Raw genomic sequence first — 22,198 nt, 5'->3', positions numbered from 1 at the left:
ATTCTCGTATCTAAGTCCAGGTACGGCACTTAGACCATAGTTTTCCTTAAGTGTATGATTCTCTCCAAGTATGGCAGAGGTCGTATATCCTAACATGAAGTTTATCCAGGTACGACATAAATTTAACACATAGGACTCATTACATTCTAGAAAACAAGAGAATCATGCAAACCATTATTTCAGGTACGTCGACAATAATGTAATTCATAACTCTTAATCACAAGAAGCTAAATTGAATTATATTGCAAGTACACCTCATATTCATCTTCTAATTACTAGATGCAAAGCCCTAAGGTGATTAATCAAAGAACTTAAAAATAAAGCATCAATTCAAATAGTGATTAAGAATTCATCATAAAGAAACTATAAATCCATTAACAAATCATCAAAGTACATAAACAATCATTATAGAGCATCATCTTAACCCTAGAAAAAGGTTTAGCAAAAAATAACTAAGTAAAACATACGAAAAACATAAAAATAATGGAAGGGAAAAAGAAGGGAAAGATGTATGGATGAGTCGTCTCTGCTCCTTAGGCGTCTACATTGTGCTCCCAAGACTCTCTCTCTCTCATGTAAATTCGTGCTCCCTTATATAGGGAAGATTTCTGCTCATCTTTGGCTTCAAGTTTTCTTGTAAGACTTGAGATTAGATTCATTTCTTGATTTGGAATGGGAAAAGCTTGAAATATCTCTCGTAGAAGTAGGAATACATGTGTTCTCTGCATCCTCATTTGAATTTACTTCCTTGAAACAATTGGATTGATGATTTTGTGCTACGAAACTTCAGTTCTTCACGAATGGTTGTAAATTCGCGAGCAGATTTCTTGTCCAACCTATCTTCGATCAAATAATCATAACTTTCTCCAGAAGTATCGAAATAATGATCCGTAAAATTCTACAGAAAGAAGACATCTTTAGCTTTCCAATGATATAAAGCTCATTATCTGATTACATCTGAGTAACTCCCAATAATTCGGCGAAGTTGGGTATTCTATACAGACAGATTCTGGGACCTGGGCGTCTCTCAATCCTAGTTAACTCATTTTGACTTCTTTTCTTCTTTCTATGTAACAAACCTACAAAAACACTAAAAGATGTAAATGAATCATACGTAAGGAGAACTAAACAAAAATATCAAGATTAAGAGGCATAGAAATATAGGAAAATATGAGCACATCAAATACCCCCACACTTAGACTTTGCTAGTCCTCGAGCAAAACAACGAAAACTAAAAACTCAAAGACACAAAACAAAACAACAAAAACACGCTAAGCCTTTCAATGTTAGTCGCATAAATCTCAAACTTTCATGGCATCAAGATTAGCACAACAACCAAGAATCAATCCAACATTTATTCAAGAGTCAACAAAAACATATAACTTAACATATAAACATGTAGGACATGGGGGCTACATTGGTGATATTAATCTCAACATGCTTCAAACAAGTTATGACTTAAATCCTCACCGGTTTACCCTCTTTCTTCTCTCAGATTTATTGGCTTATGCATAACCATATATTCACTCAAGTTATATGTGAGAGAGATAATATAAAAAACAAACAAATAGCTCACATATAATAGAAAGAAAAAGCTTTTTCTGAAAATATTTTTTCAAGTATGATCTCAGGAATGATACCAACTACTTGCACCAATTGACCCAAACCATAAGTTTAACTCTTATAACTCATCTCCACATATCAAAGGCTACTATTTTCAAGGATCAAACATCCCGCTCTCTATATTTAGGAGCGAGATAGCTAAAGGTTATAATAGAGAGTCACTTAGGAGTCTGGTGCAGCAGCTAAAATAGATAAAAAGCTAAACATGCTCTCTAAAATAGCTAAATGGGCCACAATAGAGAGTCTATTAAAGATGTTCTTAGAAATACGTTTGCATCAGTGTTATCTACTTTAGCTAATTTTGAATTTATATGACTTTTTAAATGAAGATTTGATAGTTTAAATGTATTTATAAATTACATAAAATAACTTAAAAAGAAATGTCTTAAATTATAGAGAGTATCATCTCGCTATCTATATTTAGGAATTAACAGCGATATAGCTAAAAGTTATAAAATAGAGAGCTAATTAGGAGTCTGGTGCAATTGCTAAAATAGATAAAAAAAACTAAACATGCTTTCCAAAATAGCTAAGGAACTAAAATAGAGAGTCTGCTAAATATATTCTTATAGACCAAAAAAAGAAAACTAATCCACACCTATCAGCAACACAACCCATTACTATCATCACGCATTCACGCCGATGATGATAGAGGAGGAACCGCCAGCCACTAAAGAGCAGGATCATGGGTCACCGACCGCTTTCTCGCCATGCGTTATCTCTCAGACTCTCAGTGTGCTTAGAGCGAAGCGGCAAACACATTAAAGAAAATCAATTTATTCAAACCCTCCCTTTAACCAGAAAATGAAATGACGGTCTATAGGATATACAAAATTTCAAAATCTAGATGAGGTATTCGGTTACCAAATTAGGTGGTATGAGAAAAGCCCCCCAAAACAACTTGAGTCAATGGACGATTTTGTGATCTCTTCAACTCCATAGTCTATTAATTCCACCTTCAAAGTGAAAACAATCTAATCAGAACTAGATGATCACCTTTACTTTAAACCCAAGAAAAGAAAAACAATCACCGACGTTGATCATGAAACAAGTAGGGGCATACGTAGAGTTGCAAAATTTAGAACAAAGGAACTCCAAACTTGCAATTTCACCTAAACATGGGGATCAAAAATTCAAATCTTCCTATAATTATATTTGTTTTCTAGCTAATACCGCGTGTTTGACTAGAAATTGTAGGCTTGTAGCAATCATGGTCTGTCCCGACGTCTAAAGTCTAGACGGCCGGGGAGAAATCTTGGTTTCTTTGCTCACTATAATATGATCTTTCATACTGGAGGTCAGTATGAACAATTTTAGATACTTCTATACAACTAATTAGAATGACATTTTGTCCTCCCGTGCATCGTCCAATACTCCAAAATATAATGTAGAGAAAAGTACCGACTTTGAAGAAGCTACTGCACCATCCAATTCAACTCCTATCTCTTATTTTTTAGGACGTGTGTGTGTGTATATATATATCTGTCGCCATGGCCTAAGGGCCTAATTAATTGGTTAATTCTAAGAATTTTACTAGCCTAGCTAAGTTTTGCTTTGGATGTGTAGTATCTCTGTTTCCGATCTTAATTATTATTATACATTGTTCAAATGTTTGATATTTCTTTGCTGACTGCTTCTGTTAACTTATTTCTTAAGCATAATTAATACGTTTTCAAGTTACATTTGAATTGTCGCACCATTCTCGATCATTAGATCACCCTCACAATGTCACTTTCAATACATACAGCTAACATCCAATGATGCGGACATACAGCTTAGTAGCTTACCAAGATTAAGCCAGTCACTGAGCGAACGAAAGCAATAAGATAACAAAACAAGCTATGAAGGTTTTACACAGGATTTTCAAACCAAATGTGTTTCTTTGTGTGATCCTTGGACTTTCAAAAAGTCTTCTCTAGCAATCGACCTTTACCAAACCCATGTTATGATAAACAACTCGATCTGGATTAGATCAATTTGCTTCATCATAATTACATGCTTGCTAGTTATGCAAATCACGTATACGTATTTGAACTTCAATCATTTCCATGCATGAAACACAGAGAGATTATTCAGAGCACCGCCGTGCACTTGCACCAACATAAATGAATGGTTAGATTGCATTAAATACACTTTTTGTTTATTAAAAATAAAGTTGATAATAAATATCAAGGGTTGAGATTATTTTATAAGAATTCGGTCACATACACCGTCGGTGTATAAAATAATTTCCATAAAACACAATCATCGATTACAGACAGAATCTGATCTTAATCCACTCTAAAAGCTGTAGCTAGCTAGCTAGCATTTAAACAAATCAAAGTCTTTTTTAAGCGCGTGGACCTTGTTTGGTATCAAATAGAGCCAAATTGTCAAATAATTCCAATACAAAAGCGAGGCGACACACTTCTCTTTCTGGAAAATTAGAGAGTCGAAGAAAAAAGAAGGCCAAATGGCTCCAGAACGTTGCCTTGAGATCGAACATGCATGGATCTACGATGTTAAACGTTGCTCTCACGCATGACTTGTACATAATTATAAACTAATTTGACTTGACCAGATTGTTCAAAGAGGTGATTAATATAATTGCCTGAGTAGTATGAGCTATTCGATGCGCTGTGCGGGCTTGAAACATAATTTAATTAAATGATTGTTAGAAAACAACTCATCACAATAGTATGTCATCCAATGAAAAACTCATCACAAAAGTATAGTATACAGGCTTGATGCAATAAAAGAAGAAAAGGAAAACGACATGCATGTTTATGTTATGATTGTTATCAAACATATCTATTGACATCTCATCCATTGCCTTTTACTTTCATTCGTGAGTAAGTTATAGGAGACTTTTTCATGCCAACGTATATATATAGCCAGGATATGCGCAAACATATCCACAGTTTTTTTTAATATAATTTTAAAAAAAAATAATACTTTTGCAATGTATATGTTTTGACTTTATCTAAAGTATTAATTAATATTGTATCATAATGTTAGTCCAAGTGGCGAGCTAGGAAGAAGAAAAAAAAGAAAAGAAAGGAATTTGGAATGATAAGGCATTAAGTAGAAATAGTACCCACCCTGATCTTATTGATCGATCACCAATCGTCCAATCCTAATGTTCTAGCTCATACTTCCTTTTTTTTTTTTTTTTTTTTAAAAGAAGCTCATACTTCTATACTAACTAGAAGAGTAGTAGCCTTTGGAATCTCTATTAACGTATCATGTCAACTGAACTGATGTGGCTCAAAGGAAAACAAGAAGTCTCTTAGCATCATCCACATGCACCGATGCACAGAGAGATTTCTGTCTCTAAATAATTGACATCCGAGTCATAAACCTCTTTAGGCTTTATTAAAGTTACTGACTTTAAAAACGTACAAAACCAGCATGGTTTTTGCTAAACCAAAAGCACAATTCCGTTTTGGATCGGATCCTCTCCTTGACTAGATTTCCTCCTTTGTTGTCCTTGACTTTTAATTTTATCCGTAGATTCGAAATCTGGAGGGTTAATAATCGTCCACATCAGCATCATACTATTAAACTCCCAAAAGCAATATTTTCAATGCTAAACGGACGTTTATTTCCTTTTATTCCCGTCATCTCTTCCCTCCTTCAACGGCGTTTGTATTTGTAAACGGCGTTTATATTTTGTCAACAGTATAATTCTAAGATATGCATTTAATGCACATTTTGCTGATGTGGAGTTTTAACGGCCCTTGGATATGTAATCTACGGCTGACGTTAAAAGCTAAGGATAAAAGGATAACTACCAACCATGAAGAGGATCCGGATCCTTCAGTTTTTCATTACAGAGATCTCTGAAAATGTCGAAGATGAATACTAATATAAAAAGAATCATAATCGATGAAAACCGCGTCTACCTTCCCTGGCCGGGCTAAAAACTAAGTCCTTTTCATCATTCTTCTGTTTCCACAGTCGACTACTAGAAGCTTTACTCTTCTAACCCTCCAATGATAAATACACAACAGTCCCTGGCTATAAATACATATATAGGTTCGATCTGATGATGCCATAACCAAGCACTAACGACTAAGCCAAAGTCTTCTTCTTTCTCGTCCCTCGCTCTCGAAACCCATCAGTAGTCATGGACAGTCCCACAAATTTTATAGTCTCCTTGTCCTTCCTTTTGCTTCTAGTCGGAATAGCTTCTGCTCAGTTGTCCTCTACTTTCTATTCAAGCTCATGTCCCAACGCCCTCTCCACCATCAAATCAGCCGTGGACTCGGCCGTTTCAAGCGAGGCTCGCATGGGAGCCTCCTTGCTCCGCCTCCATTTTCATGATTGCTTTGTTAATGCAAGTCCCTTCTCGATCCTTATATAGTTCATCACTTCTTTCACTATATTGTATAATTAATTCTCATGCATTCTGTGCGTGCGTGTTCATGTGCATAGTAGTAATGCATGCATAAGGTCTTCTATTATACATAATAATACGCTCATGTACTATATTAACGTGACATCATCACAAGAGACGACCCAACCAATTAAAGAGCTTTCTATGCTCATCTTTGGTTGTAAATCTTTATAGGTTTCTATGGTATTACTACATACTCCGAATTTTGTTCATAATTAAATTTTATCAAATAGTACATATATATAGTGGTTAAGGTACGTATATTTCTGTTCCAAACTATCTAGCTTTCTGCTTAAAAACCCAAAAACTGCCGAAAGTTTGGACTTTGTTGGTTGTTGTTCACAAACTCAGTCTGTCCCTCTCTCTTTTGCTTTGACTCTCCACGGACGCGTTGCTTTTGGAACTACTTACTAAGATATGTAAACACGTACACAATAGTATATAAACACGTATACAATAATATATATATATATATATATATATATAGTTCTTCTCTACTAAGGATTCGTTCATTGATTTAATGGAGTTCGATACCTTAACGATAATTAATTTAGCTGAAAATTTGCAGAAATGATTTATATATTAAGACCTAAAAACTGAACAGTTAAAATGTGAATATGTGATCGAAAAGTAGTCAAAATATGAAAATCTGTTCCTTAGCTAAGGAACAGACCTCCTTACACACACACACACACACACACAAACATTCGAGAGCGGACGTCCGCAACCCAGAAAAAGTGCGGACGTCGCTCCTGTGACCTCGATTGAGCAGCGACAGCGGCCTTTCTGTTGCCGGACTGAACCAGGCCAAGACGTGGAGCAGTTTAGAAGCGGTTGGAGTCGTCGACGAAGGGTTCAAAGTCGAGCTCGCCGCACATCGCTGAGTTTCAGATCACCTTCGCCTTCGCTGCTTGCTCGAGGCCGTCCGAGATGTCCAGAGGGTGCGTCCGGCACTTATAGCGCAACCATCGCCACCTTCCCGACACCGGAGGAGCGACGTCTGCACTTTTCCTAAGTTACGGATGTCCGCTCTCGATCTGACCTATATATATATACACACACACACAAAGCACCCCCTCAAATCATGCACGGATATTTATAGGTTCTGTTTTAGGTCAAAAGGTGACAATCAGTTTTGAGCTAAGGAACGGACCTCCTTATACACACACACACACACAAAAGCACCCCCTCAAATCATGCACGCATATTTATAAGTTCTGTTTTAGGTCAAGGTTTGAATAACATGTGTTTGAAAACAGGGATGCGATGCTTCGGTACTGTTGGATGACACGGCCAATTTCACTGGCGAGAAGACTGCCGGCCCTAATGCTAATTCTTTGAGGGGATTCGACGTAGTCGACACCATTAAAACTCAACTAGAGAGTCTCTGCCCCGGTGTCTTCTCTTGTGCCGACATATTGGCCGTCGCTGCTAGAGACTCCGTTGTCGCTGTAAGCGAAAAATTAATCCCAGCTAATTCATTGATTTGTTTTAATTTGTTCATATATACATCAAGTCAAATTTCATGACATAATGAATTCTCAAATCAGTTGAATGGACCTAGCTGGACAGTGCAATTGGGGAGAAGAGACTCCACCACCGCGAGTTTAAGTGCTGCGAATACCAACATTCCAGCTCCTACCTTGAATCTTAGTGCCCTAATTACTTCTTTCTCAAACAAAGGCTTTAATGCCAAGGAACTAGTGGCTCTCTCAGGTTGGTTTTAATCATTCACAGTTGATTTGGCGGTATTCTTGAAAACATTTGTCTAGTCAATTTAACCTCACAAGTATATGCTTTGTCTCGTTTGATTAGGGTCTCATACAATTGGGCAAGCACGGTGCACAACTTTTAGAGCAAGGCTTTACAATGAAGCCAACATAAACTCCTCATTCGCAACATCGCTAAAAGCAAATTGTCCGAGCAGTGGGGGTGATACCAACCTTTCCCCGCTTGATGTCACAACTCCAAACACGTTTGACAACGCTTACTTCAAGAACTTGGTGAGCCAAAAGGGTCTGTTGCACTCCGATCAACAACTCTTTAGCGGCGGTTCCACTAACGCTCAGGTGAATGCTTATAGTAGCAACCCAGGAAGTTTCAGCACGGACTTTGCCAATGCGATGGTGAAGATGGGAAACCTTAGCCCTCTCACGGGCACCAACGGTCAGATTAGGACCGATTGTAAAAAGGTCAACTGAGTTTATAGGACTAGATTGAGCTCGATTGCTTCCGAGCGTCTATATAGCTCTTGTTTTGATTGGTTACATTTTGCTAGTGAATTTGGACATGCAGATGAACTCCACTAATAAAAAACATTTGTCTCGAGTTTGTCACTTCATTTAATTCTTGCAGTAATAGAGTAGCTTCTAGAGTGGCTAGTTATCATTGATCTCGATGTTCGATCTGAGTGGTTTACACATGTTTCAGATTTCATTCTGAATGTCCTCTTATACATTCTAATCGTGTATGTTCAATAAAAAAGAGGGTTATTATTACAAATGGTATCTGAACTTATCCTCTATCTTATTGATGGTACCTGAACTTTAATTTTGATCACAACCAGTACCTGAACTTTTCGACTTCATTTCAAGTGGTACCTATCACTAACTTCCGTTAATGTTCCGTTAAAAACTAACATGTGCAAAACACATGACCTATATTCAAGAGTAGTTTGACTAAAATACCCATTAAAATAATTTTGTTTACTATATATTTTGATCAATTAATACGTTCATAAAAATATATCTCTACCCTCTTAAGAAAATAAAATTTAAAAACAATATCTCAACAAAAATTAATTGTTTTATAGATACAGACAAAACATTTCAAACAAAACTATAAAACTTTTTTTTTTGACAAACTATAAAATATTTAAAACCAAAAGCTTATCAAAACTTTCGTTTTTTTTTCCTGTCATTCATATATATTTTTAATTGAAGTTGAAAGTATTTCCTTTTGATAGTCTCATTTTTTATAGCCATATTGCTACAATATAAGTGAAAATAAGTGATATTACAAAAAAGAAGAAGGTAATTTTACAAATTTATCCTTGAAAAATGAGTCACATGTTTAGCACATGTCAGTTTTTAACAGAATATTAACGGAAGTTAGTGATAGGTACCATTTGAAATAAAATCGAAAAGTTCAGGTACTGGTTGTGATCAAAATTGAAGTTCAGGTACCATCAATAAGATAAATGATAAGTTCAGGTACCATTTGTGATAATTACCTTAAAAAAAAATTTGTGTCCTTCAAAAGAATGATTCTTTGGTCATTTTTTTTTTCAGGGAAATATAATAATATAAAAATCATAGTTACAATTGACGTCATAAAGTAATTACCAATATATCTTTTCACCAAGGAAGCAAAGTCAAATTCTTCAAGAACAATGACTGATGGCAGTATCTTGAGCCTAAAGATAGTGTATCCTGATGGGAGAATGATTGATGGTGGTAGCTTGATCCTAAAGACGAATATTTTTCCTTGGGCAATGATTGATGCCAAAGATATGTGCGAAAAACAAGTGAAGACACATACCTCCAGACAGTTAATATAAAGTTACTCTCAAGTGCAAGAGGTATAAGTTTTATAATATTTGATTAAGAAAATATGTCAAACTTATGAAGATCGGCAAATCCTTTCCCTAGTTAGTGAAATCCTAAAGGAAAAACTTGAAAGAAAAAAAAGTACAAAATTGACAAGTTCACAAAACCAAAGCTCATTACAAGTGATGGTTGGTGAAATATGATATGCATATGCCAACTTGATAAATAAGAATCCAATCTAGACTTGCAAAACTAATTAAGAAATGAGTTTGATCAACAATAGGAGCAAACATATCAATCACTATGTAATTACAAGACCATGGATCTAATTTTCATATGGTAGACTCCATATCGGAGGTGAAGGGTGGAAAAGAGCCACGGAGACGGTTGGCTCAGAAAGTGGAGGTGTGGCGCAATTTGTTTTTTTTTTCCTAACTCTGCAAGAATAAAGTTGAAACATTGTGACGTAAAATATTATTGCTGACTCTACTTAAAAATATACTTGATACAAATAGTTTGATCCAATGATAAAATATAATATGTTAGATTTTCATAGTATTGGGATTTGGGACACAAATTTTCTTTGTGACTTAACATAGATCTCCATCTGTCCATCACTATCAAAAATTGGTGATGTCGGAATAGAAACCTAACCAAGTCTTCTAAACCTCGAAAACCTTCAAAATTGTACCAAGGATGTGTTGATCAAAGAAGGGAAGCCACGATCAAGATCAAAGTAGTAGAGTGACTAGAGTCCCAGCACCACAACCACCAAAGTCCCAAGACAATCAATTCACAAATCCGACCGTAGAAACTTTCGAATCACTCGAATGAGCCCCTGGACAAACATATCACTTGTCCACCAAAACCGTCACTGCCTCCACCACCACATGTACCTGACTAGACAACACGACAAGTCGACAATCATAATACGGTCCTCACCGAAGAGCAAGTGTCAGATCGTAATAAGAAACCATAATGGCTAGCAAACCCAAAAATAAAAGTCTAGTACCTAAAGCACACAAATCCCAACAAGAACCATTGGGAAGGGAGAAAGAAATGTCTTAGAGCAAGTGCACCGGTAGTCAAGAAAAGGCAAAGTCGAGAAGTCAAGAATTCGACCAGTCAAGTTATTATTCACTGCCACTGGACATAGGTTTACACCCGTTGTTTTTCTTGCCCGGTCAACACTGTTCACGTAATTCACTGTTCACCCAGTGGATTTTAGCTGTTTAAATTATTGTTTACTGTTACTGTTCATTGTTCATATTACTGTTCACGTTGGAATCAAAATCACTTAAGAAGCCAACCCAGCGCTGCCAAGTGTCCTGCCTCTTTGCTTTTCTTCCTGACGTCACCCACGTTCCTCACAATATCGAGCTGGCAGCTCCATGACTTTGGGCAAGAAAAAAGTCACAGCCTTGCCCTTTTTTTTTACCTCAGTCATGCAAAGCCAAGCTTTGCCCAGTCAAGCAATCACCGGTGGAAGCTTCATTTTCATTATGCCTGGTCACCACACCATCATTCTCCCCTTTTGCCCGGGCAAAGCAAGACCGGTGCACTTGCTCTTAGGGGTCGCTCCACCCAACACCCACAGGAGAATAAACAAAAGAGCTCGGTAGGCAGTCGAAGGTCTCATGATCGCCGACAACAAGGTGCTACCTATACTAACCCTAACGGAGACAGAGAACAGAGGCTTGATCATAGTATAAAAAAAAACCACAGAGCCTAGCAAACCATCCAACAAAAATTTAGTACCAAGGAACGCAAATTCCAATGAGAACCATCGAGAAGGAAGAGAGACGACAAGACTAGGTCTCACCGTTAGAGCAAGTTCACATGTTTGGTTACCATGTCAGTTACTATTCATTATCTTTTAGTGTTTATTTCCATCATTTGGGTCACATACACAGTTTGAAGGTCATGAAATTGATCAAGAAAGTGACCTACAAAGTGACCCAGGTCAGTTTGAAAACTGTGCCCATGACCCAGAAGGTGAAAATAAACATAAAAATCAGTGAATAGTAAGTGACCCAGTGATCTAACGTGTGGACTTGCTCTTAGCTCCACCTAAAAGGCGAAAACTAACAAAAGAATTAAGGAATAAGCTTCTTACATTTTCGAAGATTCTACAAATACTGAGAACAATCACTGAAATTTATCGCATTAGAAATTGACAAATACCAAAATTATAGAAAACATGTATGTGGAATTTGTGTTGGTGACTTGGTGGAAAACCTCTCTCTCTCTCTCTCTCTCTCTCTCTCTCTCTCTCTCCAGGGCTTTGTTATACAAAGCAATTTTCTTGGTACTAGAGCAAGTTAGTGTCAACGATGTCAAATTGATCATTAATCAAGCTCGTTAACATTGGTCTATCTCTCTCTCTCTCTCTCTATATATATATATATATATATATATATATATATGGGAAAAAGTCACAAAGAGACCCCAATTACAGACCATTCAACACATTGGTACCTCAAGTTCTAAATAAATCATTTTGGTACCCAAACTTATCACTTATGTATAATATTCATACACCCCGTCGTAACGGTGTTAAACTCAAGACTTCTTGCGTGGGTATTTTCATCCTTTTACCTTTTCCTCAAGTTCCCTATCTGTTATATCAGCGATTGAAAGGTTGAAAACCTCTCAGTCGCTCTCATGCTTTCTCTATGACTCAAAACAAAAATGTAGCAGTGAAGAATCTATACCAGGTCTGGAGTTGAAAGCGAATATAAGAGGTAAAATTGACCAATTATGGACAATTATTGGAGATACTTTAGACTTTATGGAGATCCACACAGAAACGAAGGTATGCAAAAGCATCTCTTTTAGGGTTTTGTCTCCTTTCAGGATTTTAGCTCTTTTATTGTTTATTCTCCATGTTGGTGGTCCAGAATGTTTGAATTATTTTAAGGTTTTTGTCTAGGATTTTTGTCCAGATATACATACTTTAATTCCTTGCTGGCATCATGGAATTGATAAATAATGTTTAGATATATATTGGGTACTGTAGTCACAATTCAATCTGTTCAAATTAGAGCTATGCACTAAATTCACCCAACAAGATTATCACAGTAGTTAAAGTGTCAGGTGGGGTAGAAAAAGTAGGTTCTGATGTGCAAGAAAAAGAAGTTGAAAATTGGATTTTATCTGCAAGAAAAAGTAGTTGAAGTGCTTGCATTGAACTAAAATGGGGATAGAAACATTCATTGCAAAAAGATGGATCTGACACGTATTTTGAACTTTGTTTTTTTCCTTGAATGAAATTGCAGCTTAGGTGAACATGGTGATTTTTTTGATTTTAACATTCATTTTGCTGACATTTGCAGGTGATCTGTTTAGTCTTGTAGTCAATCATGGAGGGAGGTTTTATAGTCAAGGCGATGTAAATAGATAGCATAGAGGTGGTGATGTTGTTTTCGTGGATAGGGTTGACCCATCTAAATTAGGATTCAATAGTTTTAACTTCTGGGCCAATGATTTAGGTTATGTGCAGGGTCCAATTACATATTGGTATTGAATACCCGATAGTGAACCAGGGACTGGGTATTTACCAATTACTAATGATGCAGATGCTGTTGACATGCTTCAATTCATTCCCAAGAGCAACAGGATTTTGGAAGTATTTATTGTCAGTCTGGGTGAAAGAAGATTTTTTGCACCTTGGGAGTTAGATAGCTATGATGACGAAATAGACCACCACCTATACATAGGTCATGTCATTGATGATTTAGAAGATGGGCCAGAAGTAATGATGAGTGAGCAGGAATCAGTAGTTCAAGATGGACTAATTCAAGTTGATGAGCTGCAACAAAGAAGGTTGGGGCCTGAGAATGTGGATTCTGTAATAGTTGGAATGCAACAAGTGGAGCTAAATGGGCCAGCAGCCAAACAGAGGCATAAAGATAAAGGGAAGCAAAAGATGGTTGTTGAAGATAGTGAAGTTCCAAAGAAGAAGAAAGGCAGACCTAAGAAAGAGTTGAAAAGGAGGTATGACACAAGATTTAAAGGAGAGTGCTCCTATGCTGAAGAAGACTTATATGATGATGATGAATCTGATAGTTCATCAAGCTCAAAAGATCTGGACTACGACGATAGTGATTATGAAATTTTTGATGAAGATGATGAGGTACTTTTTCAAACAAACGTGGATGGTGATCTAAGCAAGCCTAAAGAATGGGAAGGGATGGGGTTTTCTGGTCATATTTCTGATGGTGATGGAGACGACTCAGGTGGCCTTCATAGTTTAAATGGTGATTCAGATGAGAATGGTGAAGATGTTGGGAGGTTTAAAGTTAAGGGAAAGAGGAGGTGGTCTAAATGGAAGGAGTTCGACAAGAAGTTTGACATGAAGAGGCCAAGTTTTGAACTTGGAATGGCATTTCCCAATTTTGTAGTGATCAAGGATGCAATACGGAAGCATGCTGTATTGACTAAAAAAGAGCTTCGTTTTGGTAAAAACACAGGGCAAAAGGTGAAGGTTATTTGCAAGACTTCTCTTGGCTGTCCATTTTGGATATACGCAGCAAGTCCCGATAAAAGCACTCCAACTATGTACATTAGGAATTTGAGGATGGAACACAAGTGTAGAACTCAAAGGTAGGGTATATCACTGTCATGCCCCTTTCATCGCTTCTGAGTACAGTGCAAGCTTCACAAATGATGAGAAATGGTTAAGGGAGGGTATTCAAATTGTTGTTGGCAGAGACTTTGGCATGAATGTTGGTTACCAAATGTGTTATAGAGACAAGAGAAGAGCAATCAAGCAAGCTCAAGATAGTTTCGAAGATCAACACAATCTATTAGAAAGCTACTCTTATGAGCTAATGAAGAAGAAGCCCTGAACATCAATTTGGATACAAACTGAGATGGAAGGTGATATTAGGAGATTCAAGCAAATTTACATTTGCATAGAAGCACTTAAGGTGGAATGGAAAGCATGGTGTAGAAAGGTGATAGGGTTGGATGGTTGCCATCTAAAAGGGGTTCACAATGGTCAATTATTGGCCGCTGTAGGGATTGACGGTAATAACGGAATATACCCTATTGCCTATGCAGTTGTCGAGAAAGAATGCAAGGATAGTTGGCAGTGGTTTTTGAAATTTCTTCAAGCTGATCTAGAAATTTATCATAGTCACTCATGTGTGTTTATATCTGATAAGCAAAAACCATTGGAGCTTGCTATCAAAGAACAATTTCCAGAAGCGGAACATAGGCACTGCGTACGACACTTGCATAACAATTTCAAAGGAGATGGACACGGTGGTTTAGAGTTGAAACAACTTATCTGGCAGCAGCAAGAGCAACTACCATGAGACAATTTGTCAAAAGCATGGAAGACTTGAGTAAAGCTTTACAACAAGCTTGGAAGTGGTTGTGTGAGAGGCCAGCAATACACTTGTCATGTTCTCATTTCAACACGAAATTCAAATGTGAAATTTTGCTTAATAATTTGTGCGAGTCCTTCAATGCAAGCATTCTTCTAGTAAGGAAGAAAGGTATTTTGGGATTGTTGGAGGAGATTAGAGTTACCTTAATGGTGAGGTTATCAAATAGAAGAAATTCTGGGGCAAAATGGAGGTGTAAGGTAGGTCCAAGGGTTGAGAAGTTGTTGAAAAAGAATGCAGATTGGAGCTAAGAATATAAAGCATTGGAGTCTAATAACATGAGGTTTGAGATACATGGCAGAGGTGTTGCTTGTAGTTCAGGTGTTGTTTCTCAACATGCCGTGCAATTAGACAACATGGCATGTACATGTAAAACATGGGATTTGAGTGGACTTCCTTATGGACATGCTATTGCATCAATTTACTCCAAGGGATGGTCCGCTGATGACTTTGTTGATGATCACTATACACAAAAGAAGTATTTGATGGCTTATGAACCAATAATCAACCCTATAGCTGGGGTCGATGAGTGGGAGCTGATTAACAGGCCAATTGCACCTCCAAGGTTTAGAAGACTAACCGGAAGGCCGAAAATGTTGAGAAACAGACAACCAAGTAAAGCATACTAACTTATATGTTGTATAAACTCTGTGTCTATATGAATTAAATATGTTTAGTTATATGCATATAAACCTTGTGTATGGGTGAGGAGCCACCGCAACCAGAAACCACAAAGATGCCTAAATCTTATTATTCACAAATTAAATGTGGAAGGTGTGGTTTAAAAGGTCATAATCAGAGGACATGTGCTAGACGTAATCAGGTGATTACTTTGAGCACTACATAATTATATCAGCTTGCAATTGCTAATTATTTCATTATATAAGAATACTTTTTTTTCTCTTCTAATCAGCATGCTATTGCTAATTACTTTGAGCACTACTTAATTATATGCAGCCTCAAAACCCAAATGTGAGAGATGAAGTTCCATCTGACAGTATGGAAACCTCAAATGTGAGACCTGAAATCCCAAGTCAGCGTACTGGAGCCCCACCTAAGAACTTGGGGATGAATGTCAATGTGAACTTAAATTTGAATGTGAATGGGGGAAGTGGTGCTAGCTCAGTGGTTAGAGTGCCCACTACCTAGGATTCAGGTCCTGGGTTCGAGTCACCATGGGGGTAGGAGTGAACTTTTTTTATCCTCTTTTCAAAAAGAAAAAAAAAAGTGAATGGGGGAAGTGATAATGTGATAAATGTTCCAATTGATCATTTGCCATCTTTGACTGTCCAAGTCCCCACTATTAATGCTCCAGATGATAATTTGCAGAATCTGCAAATGCAAAATGGGAATTTGATAAATGTTCCAATTGATCATTTGCCATCATTGACTATCCAAGTCCCCTCCATGTGCGTTAATGCTGAAGATGATAATTTGCAGAATCTGCAAATGCAAAGTGGGAATTTGGTTGAATCAAATCAGGTACAATTGTTATACTTGGTCGTTTAGTTTTTAAAGTGTGAATTGATTAATTTTGTTTTAGCTGGTTTATTAATTGTTCATGGTGCTATTTACGAAGTTGTTGAAGGTACATGTAAAACCAGTCTCAATATCTACAGCCAAGTCTACCACTAAAATTGGTGAAACAAGAAGGTTGAAGACACTTGCAAATAGGATTAAAATCATTAAACCCTTGAACAAACCAGGAGCAACTAACATTGGCACAAGCAAAAAGAATAAAGATGGAGCAAAAAACCAAGAGCCCAAAAGACATGGAAGTACTGATGCTTGAAGCAAAATTATAATTTTTGTGAAGTTTTAGGTAAAGCTTTGTTAGTGACATGAACTCGGACATTTCCTTTTAACTGCCATATGTTCTTTGACAATGTTCATTAAATTGTCTCTTATTGCAGCTCTTTGTTACGGTGATGATCCGGTATCAAATTAAAGATTGGGAAAGAAGCAGCATCTCTTAGAAGCAAAACAAACAAATCTGGGTATGACCCATCCAAATATTCATGACCATTTGTTTTTGTGGCATTTTATTATCTCTGAAAACAATGAATGTGCAAGTTATTTTGCTCAGTTGGATATTTTGTGTAACGAATGGTTCTGCTTTTGAAACAATGCAAATGTCTTATGGAGCCATGAAGTATTAATCTATTTGAACGCGGTTGTCATTTAACGCAATGAAACACATATGATTGTATTTTCCTCTACTTGGCAATATTTTAGAGGGAATTATCTATGGTTGTGGTTTTAGAGGGAGTGGGGTGAAACCTATGATATTTTTTTTGGGGGGGGGGGGGGGGGGGGGGAGGTAAAAGGATGAAATACCCACACAAGAAGTCTTGAGTTTAACACCGTTATGACGGAGTGTATGAATATTAGACATGAGTGATAAGTTCGGGTACCAAAATAATTTATTTAAAAATTGAGATACTAATGTGTCTGATGAACTAAAGTTAGGGTAGGTGCAGTGCAGGTTTTTCAATATTGGCCTACACATGAGAGCTCTCACTCTGTCTTCTCTACGGCGGCTGCCAACCCTAGGGTTGCGTCTTCCAATCAATGATGGTGCTCATGGTACCTGGCTGTCGAGTTTTCTGAACTCGTGGATCTCCTTTGTCCAACCTCTTGGTTATTGCACCCGGATCTAGTCGATTCATCGATGGGTTTTCATCACCACTAATTGGCGTGATGTGGCTTGTACTCCAGCAGGTCGCAGAAGGAGGTTGCTACTCCGTGTATTGGTGGATCCAAATAGACTTTGGGATCCCAGATTCGTGTGGTGGACTCCACAACAATCTTGGGTTGAAGCGAGATTGTCTCTGAGTTGTTCCGACGATGTATGGAACTGTTAGACCTTTCCCGGCATTCCCGTTTTAGCTTCTGGTGGATTGAGGCAGAGGCGCAGTGTTTAGGCTATGTAGGGTTTTGTTGGAGGCACCATGATCGGATCCTTTGGCGATGGGATTCCCGATCAATAATCTGCCATGCTACTTCGGAGGTGCGAGGTTGCAGTTTGGCGAAGCGGGGACGCGGCTCAGGTGCGATTGCAATGGGCAATGATGCAGTTTTTAAGCCTATCTCGATGGTTCTCTTCTCTTTCCATTAGTGGGACTTCCAGTTGGCGGGGCGGCGACGCCCTACAGAGGTGGAGTGGCGGATTCGAGTGGTTGGATGCTGGAGGATGTGACGCGGAGTAATGGGTGGTCGCAAGTTGCAACCTGTTTGGGTGCCTACTGGTTTGGGTGCCCAGAACAAATTATGCCGGGCTTGGATCACTGTGGTTTGGGCCTTTGCTTTGTCTCTAATGGTTTTGTTGCGGGCTGTGATTATTAGGCCCATTCACCATTGGGCTCGCTTTTGGGATCCTGGGGGAGTCCCCACTCCTCATGGGGGTTCTGGTTACTCTCTAGATATGTTAGGATGAGTTTCTTCTTTACTCCTTGTATATACATGGCAACTGCTGGCCATAATTAGCACTCATACCTAACCATGTCACCTAGGCGGAACGACCTCAGTGGAGTGATCTCTAGAAACACACTAAGACAACCTCCACCAGCAAGCCAGCTCCAGGTCGAAACATGCCTTGACGCGTTGACACGCGCCACCTAAAGTTGTCTATGCAGAAAGAACCAAAACTCAGCAAACTAAAGGGTACCAGTCTCACATCTAAAACAATAGTGAGGCAACTCACTATTTTACATATAAAAGGTCCACTTCTCTCTCTTCATTGATTACACATTCAATAGCTATTTACCGTTGCATTTGTCAATACAAGTACATCGCTTAACTTTAGCATCGGAGGAGCGAAGACCACCAATCGCGGTCTCCCCTCTTGACGCCATTGTATTTCTCTTGACAGATTAGCAGGGCTTCACGAATCATATACATATCGGAAGATTGGACCCCTGTCCACGTTATCGGAAATCGACATCAGGTGGCGGTATTCTGAGCATTAACATTGGCGCCGTTTATGGGAACTCTGAACTAAGAGTCATTTCCCATTCAAACTACCATGGCTAGCGGAAACGGCAAAGACGTTGGAGACTAAGCAGATCAAGCCACCAACCCTCAGACCAATCCTACTAATCCATCAACCGTGAATTGTTCACCATACCAATAAACGCGGACGGCCAAAATCTCAACTCCCCCGAGATACTCCCAACACAATTGGTCGTGGAAAATCAGACCGGCACAAGCCTTCAAGAGCAAGGCCGGGATCTCGCTACTATGTTAGAAATAGCCTTGGCAGATTTGCACAACGCAAACAGAGTTCGAGAAAAGGAACGAAAGGGGAAGGAGGAAGCTCAAAATCAAGTAGCGACATTATTATCAAAATTTGACGAGCTGAAGAAAGCGCTGGGAACAAATGCACGACCAAGCCAAAGTGAACACTCCCAAAGCGCAAGGCTCAGTCCAAGCATAGGGGTAAGAGCAGCACCGATACCGGTAATCCCAATAGGTGTCACCCTAAACCCAACTGAACTAGTGGGATTAGGCCCGACACCGCAGCTACAGGTAGCACAAGAGTAGGTGGCGGACTCACAGCAACAATATGATAATTCATTCAGCGCCGGTCAATAAAGAGGAACTGGAAACATGCTTGCACCACGACAACAGATTATGGCACCAACCCAACACATGCCTAGACCAATTGTTGACACAACGACCTTGATACTGGAAAAAATGCTGGAGCTAGAGGAAAGGTTACTCAGAGCTGAGACTGGCACCCCACCACTAGCGCAGAATCCACTCTTTGCGGCACGACCTGGTCCATTTACCGCCAGAATTTTGCAAACCGTCAGACCCACATATGCTAAAACACCCAAGATAGCCCAATTTGGCGGATCAATAGATCCATTCGTACACATGGACACTTTCAAGAAGGTGACAAGTAACAATGGATTTGAGGACGCAACGCTTTGTCACCTATTCAGCGAAAAGTTGGATGGCGAGGCAATGAGTTGGTTTTTCGAGTGCCCTCGAGGTTCCATGGACTCATTCTCGGCTCTATCAAATGCTTTTCTGTCAAGATTCATCCTCATGACGGACGGCTACCACAACTTTATCCAATTATTCAGTATCAGCCAGGGTATTGACGAGTCGTTAAAATCATTTGTAATAAGGTGGAGGATCGCCACATCAAGAAGTCGGGATCTTGACAAAACAATGGCGCTGGCGGCCTTCAAGCAACGACTTCACAAGGCAAGTTTTCTATACCACCTTAATTGTAATTGTCCAAATGCTACATATGACTACGTCAAGAATGAGGCTGTCCTGCATGCCCAAGCCGAATACAACACTTATGGCGCCACACCACCACAAACTCTACTTAAAAACCCCCAACCCGCCACACTCCAACATGGAAGCACCACCACAACCCCAAACATAACCACACCACCCAATGACAAAAAAAGGGAATGGCAGCAGGGTAATTACCAGGACAAGCAGCAAAAGGATCAGCAGTATCATAACAAGGGCAACAGATCTTTTCACAATGATCGCCGCGACAATCGCAACAACCGCCACAATAAGCCCGCCACAAATGCCCATAAATTTGAGGTATTTACAGTCTTAACTGCTTCATATGAAGAAATATATGATCAGTGCAAAGATCAAATCCCACCACCACCCCCAAGAAAATACCCCAGAGTAGGAGAACCTAGAAACACCGGCAAATGGTGCAAACACCATGAAGATAGCAGTTACAACACTAACGACTGCAATGCACTCAAGACTGCAATTGAGTCATTATACCGTGACGGAAAACTGGAGCAGTATAAGGTCCATCAATGACCTCTAGTTGTCGCCAACATTGAGCCAATACGGCAGATTAACACCATTGATGGCGGTGCTTTCATAGGCAGCTTATCACATAGAGCAAGAAAGCGTTATGAGCGCGCTAACCACCCAAGGGAGGTATTCAATATTTGCTATGACAGATCAATCATGATGGCCAAAACTGGTTGGAAACCAATCACTTTCTCCTAGGAAGAGGAGCGCGCAAGGTTATTACTAGCCATCAATTATGGAGCAGAAAGTGTCAACATCTTCAGTGATTCACAGCTCGTGGTCAATCAAGTCAACGACAGTTTTCAAGCTAAGGACAAACAACTGGCGGCATACCTAGGGTACGCCAAGACACTGCTCGGCAAGTTCAGTTTCTTCAACATCAAGCAAATACCCCATGAAAATAATGCTAAAGTTGACTCCCTGGCACGCCTGGCAATAGCTTAACTACATTAAAGTCCCGCCGACACTAGGGTGGAGACCCTTGAAAAGCCTAGCATCACAAAAACTCTGGCGGAAATCTACACCATCGAGGCAAGCCCAAATTGGATGGATGAGATACTCAATTACCAACGTGACGGCACGTTGCCATCCGACAAAGTTGAAGCAAGACGACTGGTACGAAGGGCAACACAATACTACATTCAAAGCTGCAAACTCTACCGCCAAGGGTTCACACATCCAACTTAAAGTGGTTAACGCCAGAGGAGGGAAAACAAGTCCTAGCAAAAATACATGCGGGAGAGTGCTGCAATCACTCAGGAGCTAGATCATTAGCCAACCGCACCATGGGCCAAGGATATTTTTGGCCGACATTGGGAGATGACGCCAAAGAAACATCAAGATCATGTTACAAATGTCAGCAATACGCAGACCTGCCACATGCACCAGCAGAACTGTTATCCATCATCATTGCACCCTGGATTCACTCCATGTAGGGGATGGACATTGTCGGAAAACTCCCAACCGCCAAAGATCAATTCAAATAAATAATCGTAGCCATCGATTGCGACAGCAAGTGGATAGAGGCTGAACCTTTAACAGCCATCACAACCGCTAAAGTCCAGCATTTCTTATGGAAAAATATCTACTATCGTTATGGAGTGCCCGATACAATCATTACCGATAACGGAACTCAATTCAACAACGAAGAACTCCTCAGCTTCACCGCCAAACTAGGCACCAAGATGAGTTTCGCTTCAGTGGCACACCCCCATACCAATGGCCAGGTGGAATCCACCAACAAAATCATCAAGAAACTGCTAAAAAAGAAATTGGAAGACAAAAAAGGCTTATGGGCCTAGAATCTTCCGGAAGTTCTTTGGGCCATTCGGACAACGCCAACATCCGCCAACTGCGAAACTCCATTCTGCATGATGTTTGGCACAGAAGCAGTCCTCCCCATTGAGGTAACCCAACCAACAACTAGGATTGACGGACATGACGCCACAACAAAC

At 39.2% G+C, this 22,198-nt stretch overlaps 2 protein-coding genes across 2 annotated transcripts; both read left to right on the top strand.

The window, feature by feature from the left end:
* Positions 1-5,624: 5,624 nt before the first annotated feature.
* On the top strand, positions 5,625-8,342 carry LOC112195370 (cationic peroxidase 1). The gene is made up of 4 exons (XM_024335782.2): positions 5,625-5,941; positions 7,261-7,452; positions 7,552-7,717; positions 7,817-8,342. The coding sequence occupies exons 1-4, from the start codon at positions 5,732-5,734 to the stop codon at positions 8,200-8,202; spliced, it is 954 nt and encodes a 317-aa protein (XP_024191550.1). The 5' UTR covers positions 5,625-5,731; the 3' UTR covers positions 8,203-8,342.
* Positions 8,343-19,637: 11,295 nt separating this feature from the next.
* On the top strand, positions 19,638-20,747 carry LOC112194064. Its single transcript, XM_024334326.1, has one exon. The coding sequence runs from the start codon at positions 19,638-19,640 to the stop codon at positions 20,745-20,747; it is 1,110 nt and encodes a 369-aa protein (XP_024190094.1).
* Positions 20,748-22,198: the final 1,451 nt, after the last annotated feature.

This window comes from Rosa chinensis, chromosome 3, assembly GCF_002994745.2.
Source record: "Rosa chinensis cultivar Old Blush chromosome 3, RchiOBHm-V2, whole genome shotgun sequence".
Classification (NCBI taxonomy): Eukaryota; Viridiplantae; Streptophyta; class Magnoliopsida; order Rosales; family Rosaceae; genus Rosa; species Rosa chinensis.
The sequence above is the reverse complement of the archived record's forward strand: the minus strand, read 5'-3'. Positions and strand labels throughout refer to the sequence as shown.

Excerpts from the sequence above, each read along its gene's own strand:
- LOC112195370 (XM_024335782.2), top strand. The coding sequence starts at position 5,732 with ATGGACAGTCCCACAAATTTTATAGTCTCCTTGTCCTTCCTTTTGCTT. Across the intron at positions 7,453-7,551 it reads CTAGAGACTCCGTTGTCGCT|TTGAATGGACCTAGCTGGAC; the intron begins GTAAGCGAAAAA and ends TTCTCAAATCAG. Across the intron at positions 7,718-7,816 it reads GGAACTAGTGGCTCTCTCAG|GGTCTCATACAATTGGGCAA; the intron begins GTTGGTTTTAAT and ends TCGTTTGATTAG.
- LOC112194064 (XM_024334326.1), top strand. The coding sequence starts at position 19,638 with ATGCTGGAGCTAGAGGAAAGGTTACTCAGAGCTGAGACTGGCACCCCA.